The sequence below is a fragment of the Desarmillaria tabescens genome (assembly GCF_030435595.1).
Source record: "Desarmillaria tabescens strain CCBAS 213 chromosome Unknown EV420scaffold_11, whole genome shotgun sequence".
Lineage (NCBI taxonomy): Eukaryota > Fungi > Basidiomycota > Agaricomycetes > Agaricales > Physalacriaceae > Desarmillaria > Desarmillaria tabescens.
In genome coordinates this window covers 253,313-273,353 of record NW_026848310.1, presented here as the reverse complement: position 1 = coordinate 273,353, position 20,041 = coordinate 253,313, and the positions used below count along the sequence as shown (strand labels likewise).

At 47.6% G+C, this 20,041-nt stretch overlaps 8 protein-coding genes across 8 annotated transcripts; 2 read left to right on the top strand and 6 right to left on the bottom strand.

Annotated features, from left to right (window-relative positions):
• Nucleotides 1-624: 624 nt before the first annotated feature.
• EV420DRAFT_1628458 (ribosomal protein S8e/ribosomal biogenesis NSA2) lies at nucleotides 625-1,945 on the top strand (the record flags this gene model as incomplete). Its single annotated transcript, XM_060476063.1, has 5 exons — nucleotides 625-693; nucleotides 921-982; nucleotides 1,032-1,516; nucleotides 1,565-1,783; nucleotides 1,835-1,945. The coding sequence occupies 5 exons, from the start codon at nucleotides 625-627 to the stop codon at nucleotides 1,840-1,842; spliced, it is 843 nt and encodes a 280-aa protein (XP_060332888.1). The 3' UTR covers nucleotides 1,843-1,945.
• Nucleotides 1,946-1,960: 15 nt separating this feature from the next.
• On the bottom strand, nucleotides 1,961-5,713 carry EV420DRAFT_1667954 (fungal-specific transcription factor domain-containing protein; the record flags this gene model as incomplete). Its single annotated transcript, XM_060479003.1, has 13 exons — nucleotides 1,961-2,327; nucleotides 2,383-3,072; nucleotides 3,124-3,583; nucleotides 3,638-3,752; nucleotides 3,807-3,966; nucleotides 4,016-4,242; nucleotides 4,291-4,355; nucleotides 4,406-4,583; nucleotides 4,621-4,749; nucleotides 4,803-5,387; nucleotides 5,470-5,524; nucleotides 5,571-5,603; nucleotides 5,658-5,713. 13 exons carry the CDS (start codon nucleotides 5,711-5,713, stop codon nucleotides 2,195-2,197), a joined length of 2,886 nt encoding a protein of 961 aa, XP_060332887.1. The 3' UTR covers nucleotides 1,961-2,194.
• A 1,566-nt stretch (nucleotides 5,714-7,279) lies between these two features.
• Nucleotides 7,280-7,905, bottom strand: EV420DRAFT_1267400 (small nuclear ribonucleoprotein Sm D3; the record flags this gene model as incomplete). Its single annotated transcript, XM_060467388.1, has 4 exons — nucleotides 7,280-7,332; nucleotides 7,453-7,529; nucleotides 7,593-7,734; nucleotides 7,794-7,905. The coding sequence occupies 4 exons, from the start codon at nucleotides 7,903-7,905 to the stop codon at nucleotides 7,280-7,282; spliced, it is 384 nt and encodes a 127-aa protein (XP_060332886.1).
• Nucleotides 7,906-8,074: 169 nt separating this feature from the next.
• Nucleotides 8,075-12,225, bottom strand: EV420DRAFT_1529538 (chloride channel). The gene is made up of 18 exons (XM_060472551.1): nucleotides 11,057-12,225; nucleotides 10,938-11,010; nucleotides 10,794-10,888; nucleotides 10,700-10,742; nucleotides 10,478-10,651; nucleotides 10,306-10,424; nucleotides 10,093-10,194; nucleotides 9,987-10,037; nucleotides 9,827-9,928; nucleotides 9,403-9,769; nucleotides 9,288-9,346; nucleotides 9,096-9,230; nucleotides 9,017-9,055; nucleotides 8,768-8,957; nucleotides 8,645-8,717; nucleotides 8,568-8,622; nucleotides 8,417-8,519; nucleotides 8,075-8,365 (listed from the first exon to the last, which is right to left on the bottom strand). Exons 1-18 carry the CDS (start codon nucleotides 11,972-11,974, stop codon nucleotides 8,301-8,303), a joined length of 2,763 nt encoding a protein of 920 aa, XP_060332885.1. The 5' UTR covers nucleotides 11,975-12,225; the 3' UTR covers nucleotides 8,075-8,300.
• Nucleotides 12,226-12,229: 4 nt separating this feature from the next.
• EV420DRAFT_1529533 (uncharacterized protein) lies at nucleotides 12,230-13,855 on the bottom strand (the record flags this gene model as incomplete). The annotated part of the gene is given in 6 exon segments (XM_060472550.1): nucleotides 12,230-12,790; nucleotides 12,810-13,101; nucleotides 13,152-13,234; nucleotides 13,285-13,493; nucleotides 13,546-13,795; nucleotides 13,846-13,855. The coding sequence occupies 6 exon segments, from the start codon at nucleotides 13,853-13,855 to the stop codon at nucleotides 12,396-12,398; spliced, it is 1,239 nt and encodes a 412-aa protein (XP_060332884.1). The 3' UTR covers nucleotides 12,230-12,395.
• EV420DRAFT_1529524 (uncharacterized protein) lies at nucleotides 13,851-16,311 on the bottom strand. Its single transcript, XM_060472549.1, has 12 exons — nucleotides 16,157-16,311; nucleotides 15,759-16,107; nucleotides 15,699-15,708; nucleotides 15,580-15,646; nucleotides 15,402-15,534; nucleotides 15,157-15,355; nucleotides 14,923-15,102; nucleotides 14,708-14,872; nucleotides 14,550-14,658; nucleotides 14,443-14,499; nucleotides 14,232-14,392; nucleotides 13,851-14,170 (listed from the first exon to the last, which is right to left on the bottom strand). The coding sequence occupies exons 1-12, from the start codon at nucleotides 16,255-16,257 to the stop codon at nucleotides 13,953-13,955; spliced, it is 1,749 nt and encodes a 582-aa protein (XP_060332883.1). The 5' UTR covers nucleotides 16,258-16,311; the 3' UTR covers nucleotides 13,851-13,952.
• A 1,503-nt stretch (nucleotides 16,312-17,814) lies between these two features.
• Nucleotides 17,815-18,763, top strand: EV420DRAFT_1267478 (glycosyltransferase family 1 protein; the record flags this gene model as incomplete). The annotated part of the gene is made up of 5 exons (XM_060467390.1): nucleotides 17,815-17,977; nucleotides 18,038-18,192; nucleotides 18,277-18,492; nucleotides 18,542-18,642; nucleotides 18,694-18,763. The coding sequence occupies 5 exons, from the start codon at nucleotides 17,815-17,817 to the stop codon at nucleotides 18,761-18,763; spliced, it is 705 nt and encodes a 234-aa protein (XP_060332882.1).
• Nucleotides 18,764-18,988: 225 nt separating this feature from the next.
• On the bottom strand, nucleotides 18,989-19,873 carry EV420DRAFT_1619491 (uncharacterized protein; the record flags this gene model as incomplete). The annotated part of the gene is made up of 5 exons (XM_060475486.1): nucleotides 18,989-19,287; nucleotides 19,338-19,446; nucleotides 19,497-19,706; nucleotides 19,756-19,809; nucleotides 19,859-19,873. 5 exons carry the CDS (start codon nucleotides 19,871-19,873, stop codon nucleotides 18,989-18,991), a joined length of 687 nt encoding a protein of 228 aa, XP_060332881.1.
• Between the last annotated feature and the right edge of the window lie 168 nt (nucleotides 19,874-20,041).

The following is a 20,041-nucleotide window of genomic DNA, read 5'->3' as shown; positions in this document are numbered from 1 at the left end:
TGCTCCGACATGAGGTTCAAGAGCATATAAATGGATACTGAGCCGAAAAGGCCAACACCATAGATGAAACCAAAATTTGGTTTTCCAGACTATAACACTGCGTCAAGATAAAGTGAAAGGGAGGAATGAGGCATCGAACTCACGAATAGAAGGAACAGACCATAACAGAAGAAGAAAATTATGGGTCCTGCAAGGTCTGCGTCGTCCATTATACGTTCGTCCACGCTGCTCAGCGGATTGAGTACGGTCATTGATTTTGCGCGTATATGAGAAAAGTTGATTCCTAGCTCTGGACATCAAGTATTAGAAAAAAATGCAGCAAGGCATCGAAATTATTTTGCACCTTCCAGTAACGGTGGTTCGCCTTCAAAGCCCCCCGTGCCAAATGCTGTCCACCAAGGACCCTGAACCTGGATGTTTCCTCCAAATCCTGGACCGCTGGGAGCTTGAGACACTGTTCCTTGTACTCCCATGCTCCCCTCTAGACTAGGACGCGACCCAGGATAAAATGAGCTTCCATCCGAACCGGATGGGGAATAGAATTGTAAGGGAGCTCCCTGAGCCGGTTGCGAATAGTAGGCATTTTGGGAGGACGATGCACCGTATGCGTTATTATCTTGCCACATGAATTTGAAGGAAGTAAAACCTGAATTGAGAAAGAAACTTGGAGGAATCAGGGAGATATTCTGTACGGTACACACTCTGCAGAGTGCACGTCGTCTACACGTGGAGGTCACGTGATCTGACTGAAGTGGTGTTTTTGCTTGATTGGCAGAAGCGTCCAGAATTTCTCTCCTTCCGTCATGGTAAGGAAAATTAGTTCGTTCAGTATGATGTCTTCCTGACCGGTTCTTTTATTTCAGCCTCAGGTAATATTTGAAACAAACAAGTACCACATGACATGCTGAGCTATTGTCTAGAATGAATATATCGAGGAGCATATTAAACGACACGGAAGAAGATTAGATCATTTCGAGCGAAAGTGAGTGGCCGTTTGCTAAAGGCACGACAATGGCTGAACAACCTCACAGACGCAAAAAAGAGGCTCGTGAAGCGCACCGCTCTTCAGCATTTGCCCAGAAAGCATTCGGTATAAAGGCCAAGCTCCTGCATGCTAAACGACATGCCGAGAAAGTTCAACTCAAGAAGACTCTCAAAGCGCACGACGAGCGCAATGTCAAGCAAGCCGACTCATCAACTGTACCAGACGGTGCGCTGCCGACGTACCTTCTTGATCGTGAAGGACAGAAGGATGCGAAAGCCCTCTCCAGCGCCATCAAACAAAGGCGGAAAGACAAAGCAGCCAAGTACTCTGTTCCGTTACCCAAAGTTCGTGGTATTGCAGAAGACGAGATGTTTAAGGTCATGAAAACTGGCAAAAGCAAGAGCAAGGCATGGAAGAGGATGGTCACGAAAGCGACGTTCGTAGGGGAGGGATTCACAAGAAAACCAGTCAAGATGGAACGGTTCATCCGACCTATGGCTTTGCGGTATAAGAAAGCCAATGTCACACATCGTGCGTCGTTCATTAGTCTCCCGTCGCCTTTGCTCATTACCACATTAGCCGACCTAAAAGCCACATTCCAGCTTCAAATTCTCGGTGTCAAGAAAAACCCTCAGTCACCCATGTACACACAACTCGGTGTGATGACAAAAGGCACGGTGATAGAGGTGAACGTTTCCGAACTTGGAATGGTCACCACTGGCGGCAAAGTCGTGTTCGGAAAATATGCTCAAATAACCAACAACCCTGAAAACGACGGTTGTATCAATGCTGTCCTTCGTAAGTCCTCTGTCTCTTCATTCTGCCTGTCTACTGACTATCATAATTCAGTCGTGTGATTCACGACATCCCTTCCTACCTTGCTGCCCTGTATCATAGATCTATGTGTACTTACTGGTATAATTTGATACCTCTGTTCTGCTTTGGGTCCAAGAGGCTCTCAAAAGTTGCGATTTTAAATTTGAGACCAGCCTCCGCGGCTCAGTTATGTTGGCTGTAAGGTACATGAATCTAAAAGCATATTTATGCAACAAGAAAACTACGATGAACAAGGTCCTTGGATATTTACCTATACTACAAGATACATTATTGCATGAATACTAAATTCAGTAGAGGAAGAGATAAATAAGCAGTTGCGATGAATTACAAAATGGGAGATCTCTAGTATTACAGACCAAGCCCTTGAATAAATTAGGAGGTGTGCGGTGTAGGAGGTGGAGGGAAAGCATGAAAGGCTCGTGGCAGGTGATTATCCCACGTAAAAAAGCTCGTTTTGTTTTCTTCGTCATAGTGGTGATTTTGTCTGTCCCAACCAGGGGGCGCACTAATTACAACATACCTTAGTATTGTCAGGGCGTGGCAATTTTGGAAAAACATACCGGAATACCCGTCTATCGACGGAAGACTGAGTTTGTGCAGGAATCGATCGAGTGTCCGAAGTAGGCGGATGAGAATATCGACCACTTTCGTCATCGTACACATCCATTGCGCGACCTGAATCATCCATTGATCGATAAGCGACTTGCCTGTGACTCGAGGGAGGGAGCTGATGGTCGACAAATGACTTATTTTGATGTTCATATGGAGCAGGCGATGAATGAGGCAATCGATGATATGAAGCAATTCGTGGAACGCGTGATCGCGGGGCCTGCCAGTCGTTCGCGCTGCTACTGGGTGGAGGCGGTCGATAGGTTGAATAACGAGAAGTATCAGTCTCGGTAGTGGGAAGTTGCTCGTCAGAAGCATCTTGGACCTGGTAGAAACTCTGCCTCAATACGGACATTGACGAGAAAGATAAACTTCTGTGCACGGAATGAGATCGCGTTGGCTGAGGAGGGGTTGATTCGACAGAATAAGGCGGATGAAGCGATATAATTGGTTGCGGCGAATGCGTCGTGGGCATGGACCAGAGAGCAACCTCCTGTTGCGACTCGGTTGATGACTCGGATGAACCTGACATGTAGTGAGAAACATTGTCTTGTGCTAGTCGTCTGCTTTCCCGGAAGTCCAGAGGACGTGGTCGACTATCATCAATATCGGGAGAAGGCAATGATTCCTTGATTTGTCGTCTGCCATATCGTCCATTTCAGAACGCCAGATAGAAACACATCCAAACTCACATTGTAGATTCCACAGTCTCATAACGGGGCGCTGCCCATTCCAAGGCTTTTAGAAAGATAGATATATCCTTGATGAGAGGTTCCAGAGCCTGAACCAAAGGTGGCTTGATATCTTCGACCCCATTGGCCAGCTGAGCCCTTTCTTTGGCTTTCAGATCCCAAATCCCCACTAGTAACATGCCACACGAAATGTGCGATACCGAGATCAGATTTGGAATATTCCAAATTCCCCGCAGCATTTGTTCTTCAACGATGTGAGCGCATGACTTGGCTGCGTTGGTACAAATAGCCAAGGCTGGAAATGGAAACGACGAAGTGGAGTTAGAAGGACGACCGTCATACGCTGCCGGCGATGGAATAAAGGGGCGATAAATCAGCATCTGAGTGAGGTAATAAGTGGTGTATAAAGTCGCCGAGAGATTGGAATAGATTGGGTTCTCTAGCTGAGAAGACCATTTCACTGAGAAAATGTGATAGTAAATACCATGAGAGGAGGATCCATCGCAACACTTACGATACTCAGGAACTGAGTCTACCCATTCTGTCAGGGCGGCGTTCAGCTGTGAAACAATTTGCTCTGGTCTTCCGATAGGACGCCCCATAATAACATTGGCCGGATTCGTAGCATACTGTAGAAGTAATGTAAGTCTAACGAAGATCTGTGGGATGATAAATATACGTACGATGGTCCGCGTGGTGAAAGCCACGATCTGTGAGAGCTTGATGAACAAATTGAAAGCAGTTATCGTACAAGGAACATCTGGAGGCTGCCGAAAGGCCATGTTCGGGTCTTCAGGTTCCCAATACTCATCGTCCACTTCTACCGGTAAGTCCACATCGAAGCTACAGCAGAGTGAGCTTCGATAACTGAAATTTGCTGCAAGGTACCTACTCTTCTTCCCCAAAACCGCATGGCCGTCCGATATGAGCGCTTCCGATGCGATCGAACGCTATCAACATCCAAAAAGCTCTCTTCCACAACTCTTCTTGTACCGTGGGTCTCTGCTGATAAACCGTTCGGCGATGGGCTCCGACGTCTTGAGCTTTGCGTATACCCACACCGATTAACAGCCAGGCAGTCGGATGAGACGTGGTACCTCGGAGAAACATGGCCAAGAGCTGTGAGTGTGTCAGGGAGGCATGGCACCTGAATGTTGTAGAGCTCACTGAGAACGTCTGCACTTCGAACAGAGTGGCTGGATAGAGAAGGCTCCTCCGATGTCGATGAACACCTGTGTACAATTAATCAACCACCTTTGTGACGAAAGAATATCAGCCTTACCAAGCGCCACGGTAAAAAAGCTCCACCCAGCCTGTGTCCAATCTACTTCCTCATTTTCCTTCTTGGCAACACCTTTCGGCAGAACCCGCGGATCATCACAATAACGACTAGCGACCGCAAAGATGGTTAGTGTCAAACATGCGAACCAGATGTTCCGATTTTGCAAATTCTCGCGCCACTGACGATCAAAAGTTGGCCGGTGAAGGAGGGGGAACTGGATGTTGATGTGGCGGAAAATAAATATCAATGAGCTTCGTGGCAAGATCGGGAGGAGGGAAGTGAGCAAGGATTTCTGGGAGAATCTCAGGGGAATCTACATGAAGACCTTCGTATAAACGTTCCCACTACATTCAGCTATTAGTCAGGAAAATTTAATCAAGTTGAAAGCAAAACATACAGGCGGGGGGTGCCAAAATTCTGCTCTCCTTGGCGAATCGGAGCGAAAATCTGGACTAGGCGTACCCTTACCGGAATCGCTAGAAGTCTCAAGTATATGCAGGTGCTTGAACTTTCGTGTCGCATCCACCATCCGTAATGAGCTACTCTGACCATGAAAACGAGCAGAGTTGTCCTCTTCCGCGACATCATCGGACAAGCGTAGAGATAGTCGTCCTTTCCCTCCGAAGCCTTCCACAAGCTCATCGATGTCAGATGAAGGATCAGAGGCATTGGCTTCCGGCCTGGAGTGGCTTCCATGGGTCCCAGAAGAATGTTTCCGAACCGGAACCCGAGGGCGCTTCTGTGGACGTAGATCGCTGAGCATTAAGTGGGTGGAAAATCCAAGCGGGACCGAGGGAGAGAACAGTGCGCTTGCCGCGTCAGGTTTCTTGAATGATGATGGCGCCGGGGGATTGAAAGGACTAGACTTGACTTTCGATTGGGAAGTGGCGTTGTCAGCTGAATTTGCAGAATCCTCGTTTTTCCACGAATCACGTATAACTGGAGGTCCTAACTCTTCTGAAAAATCGGATTCAGGCCACAGCTACAAGTTAAAAAGGTAAGAAACGTGATCAAGATGTCATGGTGCGAACAAACCGCGCGTGTGACGCGACAAATACACGCACCCTCTTCAAGAGATCCTCCATCTTCTCCAGACGGTCCTCAAGTCCAGTTACATACCTGGGCGGGGGGTGAGCATAAATCAAATGTGTAAGATTAAGCTCACGCTTTAGGTGGGCCCCTGGGCTTGGACATCTCCCTATGGGTGACCATTGAGAACTAGGACGGCGAGAGGATGCAAATAGTGACGTACACATAAGTGCAAGCCTTGTGACTCTGTATACAATTGGTGCAGACATTATCGGGCATTTTGGGACCATCGCATTTCGTCTTGCGACGGCGACAAGCATCACAGGCCCTGTCGATCTTGCGTTTCTTGTGGGCGGGTAGGCGAAGCTTTGGGCGGCTGCTATCTATGGAGTCCAGGGCAAAAGAGGATGTAGAAGGAGCGGATAAATCAATGACATGTGTAGTAGAATTCTCTGATTGATAATAAGAAAGAGAATTTTGCATTAATGAGAGACAAGTGCACTGGAGGCTGGAAGCAGGGGGAAGCCGGAAATATGATGGTGGTGGTGGGAGAAGAAGAAAGGGAATGCGGGGCGGGCGGGATGGCGGTCAGAGAGGTAGTGAACAAGGTCAGGCACTCCGCCAGTTACAAGTTCTCGTCGCTCACGTGGTTGAGTCGATCATTTCAATATATCCGAGAGCCCGGATTAGCAGGTCCCATACGTCAGTCGTGGTTGTCAGCTTACGCTTTTCGCTCGTTTTGGTCGTCTGTGATTTATTAACCGTCGGCAATGTCCTTTGCCTAGCTGCGGTCTACTGCGCTTCAGGGCATCCCTTGATCTAGATTCCCAACCATTTCCTGGACTCTAGGTACATAGTACCCGGCATTTATTCCTCAAATAATAATTCATATGAGAGTAGTCAATGCGAAGTAATCGCCTGCAACTCAACTTGCAATGTACCAGCCTCGCTTTCCATTTTACCGTCTTCCATCGCTCCCCAGATCTAGTGCGTTTGGACGGATCAAACACAATCGAGCCGCCATCGGAACGACTCCGAATCACAAGCTCAGCACTAAAAGCATCACAGGTTTCAGCTATCAGCGGGGGGACTCGGCGGTGGCGGCGTGATAGACTGCTCGTTCCCGAGCTTGCAGCGCGCTTCGCAGCTAAGGCGTAGGAATTGGAAGAGCACTTGCCGCATGCGGGTAGACCTCGTTGAGCTTGTCGGATCATCCTTAGCTTTCGCGGGAAAAACATGTGTGCTGCATGTCGAACAACAGAACATTAGAATCGTCCAAAACAACCGCTGTCAAAGGAACGCACAATCAGTTGTATCTCTTGCAACGATCCAAGCCCATAAGTACCTAGAAATTCCTGTAGAACTCAGCGCTTGTTTATCGTCGCTAGGGTGCTTGCACATCAATGGATTCAAAACACCTTACCGGACCAAAAGTGATGGCCCACCAGGTCACCGGCCCGCTCGTAATACGGAGTCAGGTACAAGGGTTCAACTTTTATCAGAACCCTCACGGAAGAGCGAACCTAGCAAAAAGGCCGACAAGTTTCCGAATGGCAAACAGCGACTGCCGACGACATCGTCCGCACAACCACCTTTTATTATCAAGCGTAACCAGGATATGACGTTGAAGATTGGTGATATTCCTTCGACCTCTCGCAACCCACTAAGCTTTGTTGTCCCACGTCGTCTGCTGCTACAACAAACAGGAAGTCAAATATTTCTTCCATACTTACACACAAACGCATCAAACTAAATGCCTCGCGGAACCTACACGACGCCGTGCGAACACTGTTAAGCGCCGGAAGTACCAAGGTCTTTTCGTAATTGAAATACAAGAAAAACCCATCATCGCCGAATACCTCTTGAAGCTGTAGGTGCCACACCGCGACCACGCCGGGCTGTGAAAAAGATGTGTCAATGCCAGGTCCTTTGGGGAATTGTGGCAAACATACCATTCGCTGGAAGAAAATGTATGAATAAGCATGACACTAGTGACAGGACGAAAAAGAAGTACGTACCCCGCATAATAGTTGCACGTCCGCGTGCTGTACCGATACCTCTTCCCCTCATTGCATTGGGACCAACCCGTTTGAACCTATGACAACAGATTTCATCGTTCATTAGGCTACCAGAAGGATGGAGGCAAAGGGGAACGCACATTGGAGCGTTTTGCAGCATATCCGGCACAATGAAAAATCGAATCATACTCCCTCGAATGTACACCTGGTCTAGCTGGGAAACACGTCCATCCCGTGCAGTAACAGTGATTTCCTTGAGAGAGATATTCAAATTATCCTCGGCTATAGAAAGAACGGGCATGAAACGTCAGTCTTGCCTTGGGTGAGAAGAACCAACGCACCTTCGGCCAATTTTCCACGGTACAGCTGGCCCGTTTTTAGCTCTACTGTGATGATGTGGCCCAGTGATTCGTGAAGTAGCTTGACTGGAACGCCGAGTCCTGAAGTTGCCATCGTTTTAAGTATTCACGGTCGGGTTTGTTGAGAGGCAAGAGTCAAGACGAGATAGACTTCTGATCCAAACATGGATCAACATACGCACACTTGCCGATTCCTTGGATCTTCGGCGCTTTCATGAACAACGTTTTTCATTACTTAGGATCGTTGGAAGTCACATCACCAATTCATTGTACTCACTAACAGAAACCTTTCCGAAATCCAAAGGGGCCAGTCCGGCCTGATGATGTCATTAGTTCGTAATCTGTAGAATATACAGGTAATACAATGTCAAGACGGTCATAAAAGTCCTTGGTATATTGAAAAAGTCAGCTCGTCGGTCTTTCTGAGGCTGACCTGCTTCCAATAAATATATTTTAAGACGTGCAAGAGAAAATTCAGCTGTATCGAGGTTATGATTTCTCCTCCAGCTCGCTCAAGAAAGCAAGCCATGTTTTCTTGTCGATAACACCTTCGACTAGAGAATTTTTCAGTAACCGCTTACACATGAGGCGTCGGAAAAACCTACAGAATCCGTCAACGTCTGTCACCACGACGTAGCGAGCCCCTAGTTTCACAAAAAGCTGATGAACCATTTCCAATGGAGAATTTGATTGCACAGTAAGAGGTGCCTGTATCGAGATCAGGTAAAGAGATGACCGAGGCATAATCGAGCTTACCTGGTCCATGTAGATACTAAAATCGAGAGGGTCTGCACTGTAGTCCTGCAGCATTCTCTATCAATGAAGAGATAGACGAAGAGGCAAGGCTGTGATATGAAAACGCGGAATGGAAATGTACTTCGTCACCACCATGATCCGCCACGATACCTATAGCAGATATCAATGGCAAGTGCAAGTATACTCGAGAAAAAACGAACTGAGCGCATGTTCGAGCTCGTTAGCGCCGATATATCCAACCATTCTCATGCCCTCTTCCTCGTTGTCTGTTCGGAGAATAGGGAAACCACCATCATCATTACCGGAGGATAATAGGGTCTGAAGTTGATCACGAAGGCTTTCAACGGTGTTTGGTCGGTCAAGTCTGATGACTTCGACATCACTGTCGGTCTGCATTCAACGCATTAGCATGACAACACTCTTAACGTCGGCAAAAAACAATCACTCACTACATCACCAATCGTCAATTTTCCCCACAAGTATCCAATCTTCGAGTCAAGATAAGGGAAGCTGAGAGAGATTGATGACAAGATCATAAATTCCTTTAGGTTCGAGGGCGTCGGCGACACCCTTCGCTACGAGTACGGCCAACATGACAGGGACCACATATGTTAAAGTATCGGTCAGCTCGAACATGATGACAGCCAGGGACACTGTTGTTCGCTACCAGAAGCTCTGACTTAGTATTGAGTTGGGAATTTAAAAATTCAAGAACCCTACCGTAACACCAGACAAAGAAGCCGCCGCACCGACCATGGCATAAAGTCCGGGAATGATGCCTTGTGTGGCATGAGAAACAATCACCAAATCCTTCGAGAAATATGACAAAGCTTACAGTCCAAATCACCTTTACACGGCTTGAAGATTGGCGCATCGGGGTATGTCATTTGCAACCATTGCATGAAGATGCCAAGGATTCGACCCGCGCAGGCTCCAACACCAAGGGATGGTATGAAGATTCCCGCCGGTACCTTGATACCGAAGGTAATGATAGTGAGCGCGCCCCGTATAACCAGAGCCACCGCAATGGCACGGATGACAGGCCAGATGTGTTTGAAGGATCCTGGGTCAATAACACACAGACCTTCATGAGAATTTCCAGAACCCGTTCGACATTCTGCGAACAGATTGTACACCAATTCTGTACCACCCATGTGAGTATAAGGATTGAGGAAGCAAAGGACGGTGGTCAGAAGAGTGACCTAGTATCCATAGCGAAATCAGGAAAGACGAGGGCCGCGAGAACGACATTGGCGTACCAGTAACACTTCCGCGATAGGGTGCGTCTTGAGCCATGTCCCATTTCGTACGTGCCGACTCCAGCGGTAGTTCAACTTAGAGAAATAAGCGCCGTAGATACCCTGTCTTGATCGTAAGCAACGAGGAAAACCGTAGCGTAGACCTAGGGAGCACACGCACCCCAAACACGCCCAGAAGGACAAACGGAAACAGTTCATACGCGTGCCAGTCCTAAACGTCCGAAAATCAACGACCTGCAGAATTCCACAATAAGAAAGAGAATCACCCTATCGTACGTCACTTGGAATAATACTAGTTTCCCGGTCCCGAATGGGTCAAGCATCTTGAGAGTGATTGCTGCTATCATTGCACAGAAGAAGCTAAAAGACTGAACATTCAAGAATGATTCATAGACAGAGATATGAGTACCTTCGCCACATAACCTGCAGACATTTCCAGTTCATCGGATATATAGTCAAAATGTCGGTTAACAACATACCTTGGGTGGAAAGAAGTAGGACACCTCTTCCAAACTAAACAGTGTACCGCCGATAGGTGCACCGAAAGCAACTGCTACACCAGCCGCACACGCTGCACTCAATATTTCGCGCCGTTTAGCTAGTGTAACATGAGCACGGATGTGAGGGGGCTACGTAAGAACGCTGACAGACCTTCATTGTTTTCGTATTTGCTATGGAATCGGCTGACTATGTTCCCAATACAGCTGGCAATGTGAACAAATGGCCCTTCCTTTCCTAAAGACAAGCCTGAGGCCACGGACAGGGCCAGACCAACGGACTTGGTGAACAAGACGCGACCGCCGAGGTATCCATGTATAACGAATCCTACAATCAGTGTCAGACAATTCTCCGCAATTTGCGACACGACTGTACCGGATAGAATGGTCTTGATTTCAGGTATCCCGCTTCCGGCAGCCTATAAATGGCATATTAACAAATTCGACATGAATATGGCAACGATACTTACATAGAACGCGACTTTGCGTTTAGGCCCAGGAGCGGAAAGCGTGTCTTTCAAGCTTCGACGGTGATCAGTAAAGTCCGGCGCGAGAACACCCGATTCTAGACTGCGTCAACAAACGTGCGAAAGAGAAGGGATCATTTAAATTGCCTTTGCGCGTGACGAAGGATGACGAGTTCGTTAGATATATTGTGAGTAAGCATGACACTAGTGCCAGTAACAGCTGCAGGCAGTCAGCATAACTATTGTCATGGGATGTATAGGCTTACAGCGACTGCAGAATAAGACAAGTACTCTACAGCTTTTCCACCCTTGGCACCCTCATCCAAGCGTGCTGCCCGTGCCCATGTTGTCCACTCTGGACAAATTTCTTCCGATGCCCGGTTCCCGGAGAAGAGTGAGATAGATTCGTCGAGCTGGGGACAACAAAACCGCTTGGCAAGCAGCCAATTGGCCTTGCAATACCCATCCTTCAAGTCAAACAACCATTGCTCGCTTCGAACAACAAGAAACGCGACAACAGCTGTGAAGAACCCTACAATGGTGACGATGATCCACCCCAAACTCTTGTCTACAGCGAGACGTATGCGCGCACGTATGGATTTGCGTCTTCTCAGCCGAGAGAAGCGAGCCGAATCTTTAATAGCGTCATGGAGCCAGTCGATAGATGAGAAGGATGAGTACCACACGCGGATGCCATTGACCTTTGCATCCATGTCGGTGCTTCCAGTATCCTTAGATGAAAGGGGAGCATCATAGGCCGAGATTGGATGTTGTGCGCTCAGACGTGAATAAGTTTCTCTGAGCAACGAAGGGGAATACATCGGACTAGTAGGATTGGTACCAGTATCCGGACCCGGTAGAGTGATGGGGGGAAGGTCTGGCATACTGCGTCTCGTCGAGAAAGTGAGGGACCCCTTGTGAAAGAGTGACTTTTTGGAGGTGGCAGAAGGCAAAGTACCATAAACGCGAGGACCTTGACGTAGTGGGGTGGTTTCAATAGCATCCTGCTCAGGAAGAGGTTCATTGGTCGATGAATCACCACCCTGAACAGAATCGTGGCCAGGGGGAAGTGTTGACAGAGTTTCGACCGTAGCTGTACTCCCGATTCGTAGGAGCCGCTCGCGACGCCATGTTGTCGAAGATGGCGCGCTAATCCCGGCGTTACGAGCCTCCGAGCCTGGCATAGTGAGCGTACGAGCACAAGGTACCCCGAGCACAAGGTCTTTACCCCACAGCAACAAGGACTGATCCGGAAATAAAAGGACAAACACGGGGACAAAATATGTCGCGTGCCCAGAAACATCATATACTGTTTGGCACTTTTATGCGTTGAATCGTAGTTCAGGACATTCAGGGTGCAGGCTGTTCTCTAGCCTTCCGTCGTTAACGCGACACGAGTTCCTGGAATTCTAGGTATCTTTTCTTTGTCGAGACCCAAGTAAACGAGAGATGTGCAATGGCAATGTTTCGTGGTACGTAAACGGATGCCGGTGGTGCCGGCATCTATAAGGGGCTGCAATTATACAAGAAACATAAAGTATTCAATACAATGATGTGCTGTACAGTAACCCTTTATGGTACGATACTTTCATTCAGGATACTTGTTCAGGACCAGCTGGCACCTTTGCTAGTAGCACCCAAAGTAGCATTTCCAGCGGTAGAAGCAGTTGTAACCGTCGGACCGCCAGTTCCCTGAACAGGCGTCGCTGTCACGGCAGTAGAACTACTGCTCCTAGACATCAAAGAATTCAATATGACCGCAAGCCCGCTCATCTGTGCAGACTGCAACACTGAAACATTGATCTCCAGGCTCAACATAGTCCCATTAGCTGACGAGCCTCTAAGCACTGCAGGTGGTGCTGGTTGCCCATCCGTTACAGACGTAGGGGCCACCGGCACGATGCCGAGTTGATGAAGAGCTGGCAGCGATGAAACAGGGAGCTGCACAGGAATAGCACTTCCTGCTTGGTACGGTGTCGCAGCTGTTGGGGCGGCAGGTGCTGGCGTCACAGGCGCGACGCTGAACTGACGATGTAGAGCTTTGCTGTACAGGTGCACCATACGCTTGAGCGTATGCGTACGGGTAGGAATGGTAGTATGGTCGACTGGCCGTAGTAGTTGGAGTCGCTGGCTGAGTTGTCATGTAGTACGATGTCCGTTGGGCATTCGTCGCTACGCGTTTCTCCCTTTCGAGTCGGTCCAGTTCCGTTCGGGCAGTGCGAAGCTCGTTGTTTAACGTGACAGTGTCAGCGCGTTCGCCTTCTAAGACCGCTTGTGCAAGGAAGACTGCCTGGTCATCAGGTGCAGAACGCTAAGATCATCGAATGAGTATCCAGTAATATGGATTAAGACGCTGCTTACCCGTCCAGATTTCAAACGTGCTTTCCGAAAGCGCTCTTTTAACTTTTTCCTTCGCTTGAAGCACTCTAGGGCGAATTTTGTTTCTATGAAGAGTAAAACAGCAAGTTTACTTAACATATACGCGTTCACGAACCGTGTATTTCCCGGTTAAGGTCATCATTGGTCGCCTTACCCTTGCCTTTGTCCGTATTTCCGTGGATAAGTTCCTGCAAGTCCTCTGGCGGCTGTTGGTATATGTGATAGGGTAGTAGACGCTTGACAACATCAAGGGTATCGGAGAAAGGAGTATCCACATCTGGATGGATAACTGCTGCCTGGTCAGCTGTAAGGCGAGCTGCTACTCTGCATCACAAAGCGGTAAGCATATAAACCTTCATTACGTGCCCAAACTCACTTGGCTGCAACATTTGCTGCTATCCTAATTTCCTCCTGTGTCCTATTTTTTCTAGGTGCAGCTTTTTTGGCGGGCGGCTGGTTCTGGGCCAGATTCCAATGGGCTGGAGGTCGCCAAGTGGATGGGCCAGCATGCGACGACAACATTGTTGTTGGGAGGAGGGGCTGGGTAGAAGAAGAAAGTACGCCTGGATATGCATCCTGGACTGGCTTGATAGAGGTATTCGTGAAGGAAAGAGGTGAAGAGAAGACTTGCGACATTCGTCTACGTTTGTTGAGGTTTACTTTTCAGGTCACGCGCCAGCGCTCATGTTAAGGGCAGGTTCCAGGCTAAGCTACATTTAACCACATCGAATTATCTCATGTTTTCTAGCTAGCTAAATAACAAGTAGCTATATTTCCATGATACTAAGCCTCCACTACGTCAGCTTCTCGCGCCGCCGTTTGCTTCGCGATAAGCTGTGGAATCCTTTTCAACATGTTTGTCGCCCGAACCACATCCTCGGAGTTGCTGGCTGCCACCGACGAAAGGTATTCCCGCGCCAAGTTCAGATCACCATCCGGAATGTCCATTTGATATGCAGCTACTTCAATGCAAGACTTGGCATAATCTGCAACATCCCTTTCTAAAACGAGGCAAGAACCTCTTTCGGTGATCTGCGAAAAATGAGGATAGATGCACTCAACGTTCTGCTTGGCTGATTTCAATTATCCGACGATGAAAAGACACGCTCTCCATCTTCTCGCCAAGCTTGTAGTATAATCTCGCAAGGTTTAGTTTTACATTAGTCTCGCGGGGATCGGCTGAAATAAGAGACCGTTTATAGCATTCGATAGCTTGGCGGATTCTTAAGCATTGTCAGAATAAATGACGAACAAGGCACAACGGCGGGTTCACCTTCCGAGTACTTCGTAGCAATGACCTGCTGCTTGCCACATACGCATATCGTAAGGTCTGTGTTTCCGCTTTAGTACAAGTCATTCAGGCATAACAATTGATCCTACACTATTGATGTCGCATGCAAGAAGTAATGTAATGCGTTGTTGTGCATGCTCAATAGTTCGTAGGCTTGCCCTAAACCGTACCATGCACGATGATCGTCTCGTCGAATATCTGATTGACAGGATGTCAGTACGACTCTTCCAGTAACAGAATTTCATACCTAAAGTCTGGCGATATGCAGTGATGGCAGCCTGCGCGTTCTTCATCTCGATGTATTCATGCCCCATGAGGGTGAGGGCAGTATCATATGTTGGATCCAAATCAACGGCACGCTTGAAATACTTGATAGCATCTGTATGATACGAGCGGACAGAGTAATAGTTGCCTTGAACCATATGGTGTAAATCAGAACGAAGAGAAGAGACTATAACCTACCGACGAAGCAAGCGACTTCCGGGTGATCTTTGTTAAGGAGGAGGTACTCGCGGCTAAGTCTTGAAAGTTTCCTTGTCCCTTCGTTCACGTGTAGCGCAAAAGAATATACGTCAACGTATTCAATGTGCCAAGGATCCAGCTCTAGCATTCGCTCAAACTCCACAACGGCTGCACCCATATCTAAAACCCGTATAAAGATCAATAGAGAATACCCTGCTAAGACGGACAACCAACCGTGGTTATTGTACATGATACATCCCCGAAGACCGTAGAGAAAGTCGTTCTTGGGAAAGCAATTGGGCTCCAAGAGCTTGGCTGATAGGGACATTTCATGGTCCGAAGCTAATTGTAAGTCGGACATAGTTTTTATTTGGAACATCTGCGTCAATGGGTGATTCTCAGGTACGGGCAGCAATTGTATGAGTGCGGACATCTAGGTCTTGAGTCAGAAATCCAAATGAAGCAACTCGAGGCGCTACCTGTTCGTTATCAGATATGCAACTCCTCAATAGCTCCCAAGCAGACCAGTTCCACAGAAATCCGGCGATGGAAAGGATGGCGCTTTCAGCAGCTTCCTCTCGTCTACCGAGATGTTTGAGGAATAAACCCTTACTAAAATCCGTGAATAACGGCTGGGCGACGTAATTTCGACCTTACAGAAATAGGAGCCAGGGATCAGCCGTACCACGGACAAGTCGAAGGAGCTCGCGCAGCACGGTGGGACCTGAACCCGGGATTCAGTAAGACTGTAGCGCCCATGTCAAAATTAAGCTCACTGTTATTATGCTTTCCACAATTAGTGACATTAGCCGGAGATTTGTTTCGTTTCAACTCACCGCATATCTACTATATATCTCCAAAAAGCGGGCCTTTGAGCTCCGGCAATTCCTCAGGGCTGGGGCGATTCTCGTGTATTCTCTTGTATCCATCCATGCACGCGCCATCGCAATTTCGTCCTCCTCCAGAGCTTCTAGTTGAAGCTCGTGTTGCAGCAACTCCGGTGGTAAGGATTTGAGCGAAGCTGCATGAGGATGGCGAGGAGGCAATTTCGTTGGAGATTCCATGAAAGACGTCGACGCATTAGCAGTGTTCCTCGCCGGTGTAGTTGTGGAAAATGTCGTTTCGATTGCAGGAAGTTGTGCATTCCGTTTTGCTTCTGGGATTGTCAACAACAAATCTGCTGCCCTATGCAGCCGTGTCAACAGCGCCACAGTGCTACACAGTACGATCTCACCATTGAGCCGCCTTGTAAAGACCCCTTTCTGAGCATTCTTGGACTGCTGCACGTATATCTGCTGCCATTGACGCGTCGACATAATTTGCCATTTTCGTCATGCTGCTGGTCGTGTACAACTCGAACGAACCCCACTCTGGGGGGCGATTTGAAATAGAAGCAGACCTGTAAGGCTCCAATAAATGACCATCAAACGGGCCTAAAGCCCCCCCCCCTCGGCACGACGTTCCTCCCCATTCCTCATCCGGAATTTCAATCAACACCAAATCGGGATCGACCTTCCGTCGATCCTCCTCGCGCCCGTTTCCGTGCACTGGTACACATTGGAACACGGTAGTTTAGCTGTACAATTAGCCATAGTAATATATTGATGCTTCTCTGTGCCTTCCTATTAAGTGACCCGTGTTTTTGGTAAACTCTGAACGTTCCTGGACCTTCTTCTGCTCTCATGCATCGCCTCCTGGCTGGAAATCTTCAGAATTAAACTAGCATGTAACATGAATAGTTATAGAAGGTCGTCTGAAGACGTTCCAGGTCCCGCGGCCTGTCTGTATCACACTGGACAAAAGTTAATGTATTTTTACCCACAAATATATAGAAAATATGCATAGTTTTTTCATAGTTTTTTGTACTGAAAAAAGTATAGAAGATATTTTAAATTTTTGATTGTTTTATGCAAAATTTGCGAAATATAGTGAAAAGTTCGTATTTATGAGTATGAATAAAAATACGCGGAAAATAACTTCAAAGTTTCTTTTCCGAGTATTTTTGCTAATACTCATAAATTACGAACTTTTCACTATATTTCGCAAATTTTGCATAAAACAATCAAAAATTTAAAATATCTTCTATACTTTTTTCAGTACAAAAAACTATGAAAAAACTATGCATATTTTCTATATATTTGTGGGTAAAAATACATTAACTTTTGTCCAGTGTGATACAGACAGGCCGCGGGACCTGGAACGTCTTCAGACGACCTTCTATAACTATTCATGTTACATGCTAGTTTAATTCTGAAGATTTCCAGCCAGGAGGCGATGCATGAGAGCAGAAGAAGGTCCAGGAACGTTCAGAGTTTACCAAAAACACGGGTCACTTAATAGGAAGGCACAGAGAAGCATCAATATATTACTATGGCTAATTGTACAGCTAAACTACCGTGTTCCAATGTGTACCAGTGCACGGAAACGGGCGCGAGGAGGATCGACGGAAGGTCGATCCCGATTTGGTGTTGATTGAAATTCCGGATGAGGAATAATGGGGGAGGAACGTCGTGCCGAGGGGGGGCTTCTTTAGGCCCGTTTGATGGCCATTTATTGGAGCTTACAGGTCTGCTTCTATTTCAAATCGCCCCCCAGAGTGGGGTTCGTTCGTGACGCCAAGCTAGTGCAATCCACGTGACTATCCCCGCAAACACATTTCAGAAAATAATCAAAATAATATTATACCCGTCTTCCCTGCCAAGATCTTGCGCACGGTACCGCACCTTGTAGTCTCTTTCTGGGCTGTTTTGTTAAACGAAAAGTTCCTTCTGGTACATCTGTTAGGAACTTCTTCTCAGGCGGATCCCCTGGCCGCATACGTGTCCCCTCGGACTCGCATTCATCAAACTGTGGGACCTTCTAGGCCTACTTTCCGATTGCTTTCCGATTTCCATGGCCTTAAGTCTTTCTGTCCTCGCTATTTGCTTTTCGATAGGCGTTGCAGCATGCGTTTTGCGCATCTTTTCTCTATTGCCTGCCCAGAAATCCTCTGGTAGAACACGGTTGTCAAATCATACTTCTGGCACCCGGAAACTTGCCGTATTTTTAGGATCAGGTGAACTTTCAACTTTGTGTATGCTGCCATGAGCAAGTTCACTGACACGTCTTCGCGCAGGTGGCCATACCAGTGAAGCCATAGCTCTTCTCTCTTCATTGGACTACACTCGGTTTTCCCCACGGATATATATAGTTAGTGACGGCGACTCCTTGAGCACCCAGAAGGCCAGAGACCTTGAGTACAACAAATGCGCTTCTTCGTCAGAACAGAATGTGCGGTATCTATTATTTAATCGTGAAAGCACCAAGTATTGACTTTTATCTCTTGTTACTCTGTACTATGTGACCGTTCTTAAGTTTGCCGTTTGGACAATCCCGCGTGCCCGGCGGGTCCACCAATCTCTACTCTCCAGCCCCTTGACAGTCCTCTGGTCACTATTCAGTTGCATGCAACACGTAACTTTCTCCCCTTTTTTGTCGTCATCATCTGCACCGCAGCCTTTCGCCGATGTCCTGATCCTTAATGGCCCCGGTACGTGTCTCAGCCTCTGTATCGCTGTCTATGTCAACAAAGTACGTTAGTCTGTAACTTGACTCCCCCGCTCGTTCATTCTCTTCACAGTTCTTTGGGTTTCCGGCTCCCAAGCTTATTTATGTGGAGTCATTTGCACGAGTTCATTCATTATCCTTGTCGGGAAAGCTACTTCGTCCCTTGGTAGACAGGTATAGTGTCATTGATCTTATTGGCCCCGTATTGCCTTACCCGTCTCCCAGATTTGTTGTACAATGGCCGCAACCCTTGGCAAATGGAGGTCGAGGAGAATGTTTTGGTTGGCTTGTCTAGCATCGATAGCATGGAAGATACGGCCGGTCACGGTGACATGGCAAAAGCGGCCGTGCCGCTGAAGGCTAAACCTGCTAAATTTAAATGTTTAACCACTGGAGACAATAGATACATGAACCACACGGCTACTACTCAGTACGGAGAAAATGAAAAATCCAGGGCAAAAGAAATATATAACAAGGTTTGAAATTGGTACATTACATGGAGAAGGAAGAGAGGTCAAGTTCATTTTCTCGTCCATCTGTCTTCCCCCCCATTCCTAGTCGGACTCGCGCTTCTGCCGCGACCGCCCTCACGTTTTCTGTTGCTGGGCTCCCATCCTCCGCCACTCTCGGTTTTCGGTGGGTGCAGCCTTCTTTCCAACCTTTGGCCCGCCCGCAAACTAGACACCAGTTCTTTCGAAGCAAGCCGCAAGTGCATGAAGTTGCAAAAGCCCCCACGATTGCATTCTCCGTTTTCATTTTGACGGCAACAAGCTTCGCGGAAATCTGTGACCGGTGATAACTCTGCATACAGCGGCCGTCCTGTACAAGTCATAATCGCAACGTTGGAGCAGCGTCATCAGATTACTTACCTGCGTACCAACGATCATTCAGATTATCAACAGCTGCCTGGGCCTCGGTCTCCCACTCAAATCGAGCGTAGACATTGCCAATAAGATGATCCCCTACGTTGTCACATACCTAAACGTCGGTTAGCGCTATGGCATTCAGATAGTGATAGCCGATCTCACATGCAACTCCAGAAGATGTCCAAACTTCGAAAGTTCACAGTACAGATCTTCATAAACGGCATCAAAGCCCTCTTGAAGTTCCTTCTCCGTCAATTTGCAGACGGGGTCATGAGCAGGGTTGTGATAGACATTGGGCAGAAGAATTGTTTGGGAAAATGGGGGCCGAATGTGTTTCCTAGAGCACCTATCACCATGTCGGCAGGCACCTATCTGCAAGGAGCATTAAAAACAGTGATAAAGAAAAAATTGAACAGCACACTTTGTAGTAGAAAGAACAGTTAACGCGATCTTGCTCTGTTCCGAAGATATTTGCCTAGAAGAATGTCAGAAAATGAAAAGCATCCAGACACCACAGAACGTACGAGATGAGACGCCATTTTGTTCAACAATGGAGTAAAGGGTCAAGCAGCAACTAACGCTTAGTCGGTGCTGGCCGAATGACTAAGCTAGCGGAGTTTCGATCCTTCCAGAACACGATCTGTTCAAAAATGGACATTGTATTGTATTTACTCTCTAAAACGCGAGAAACTTGTCAGTAACGTCCC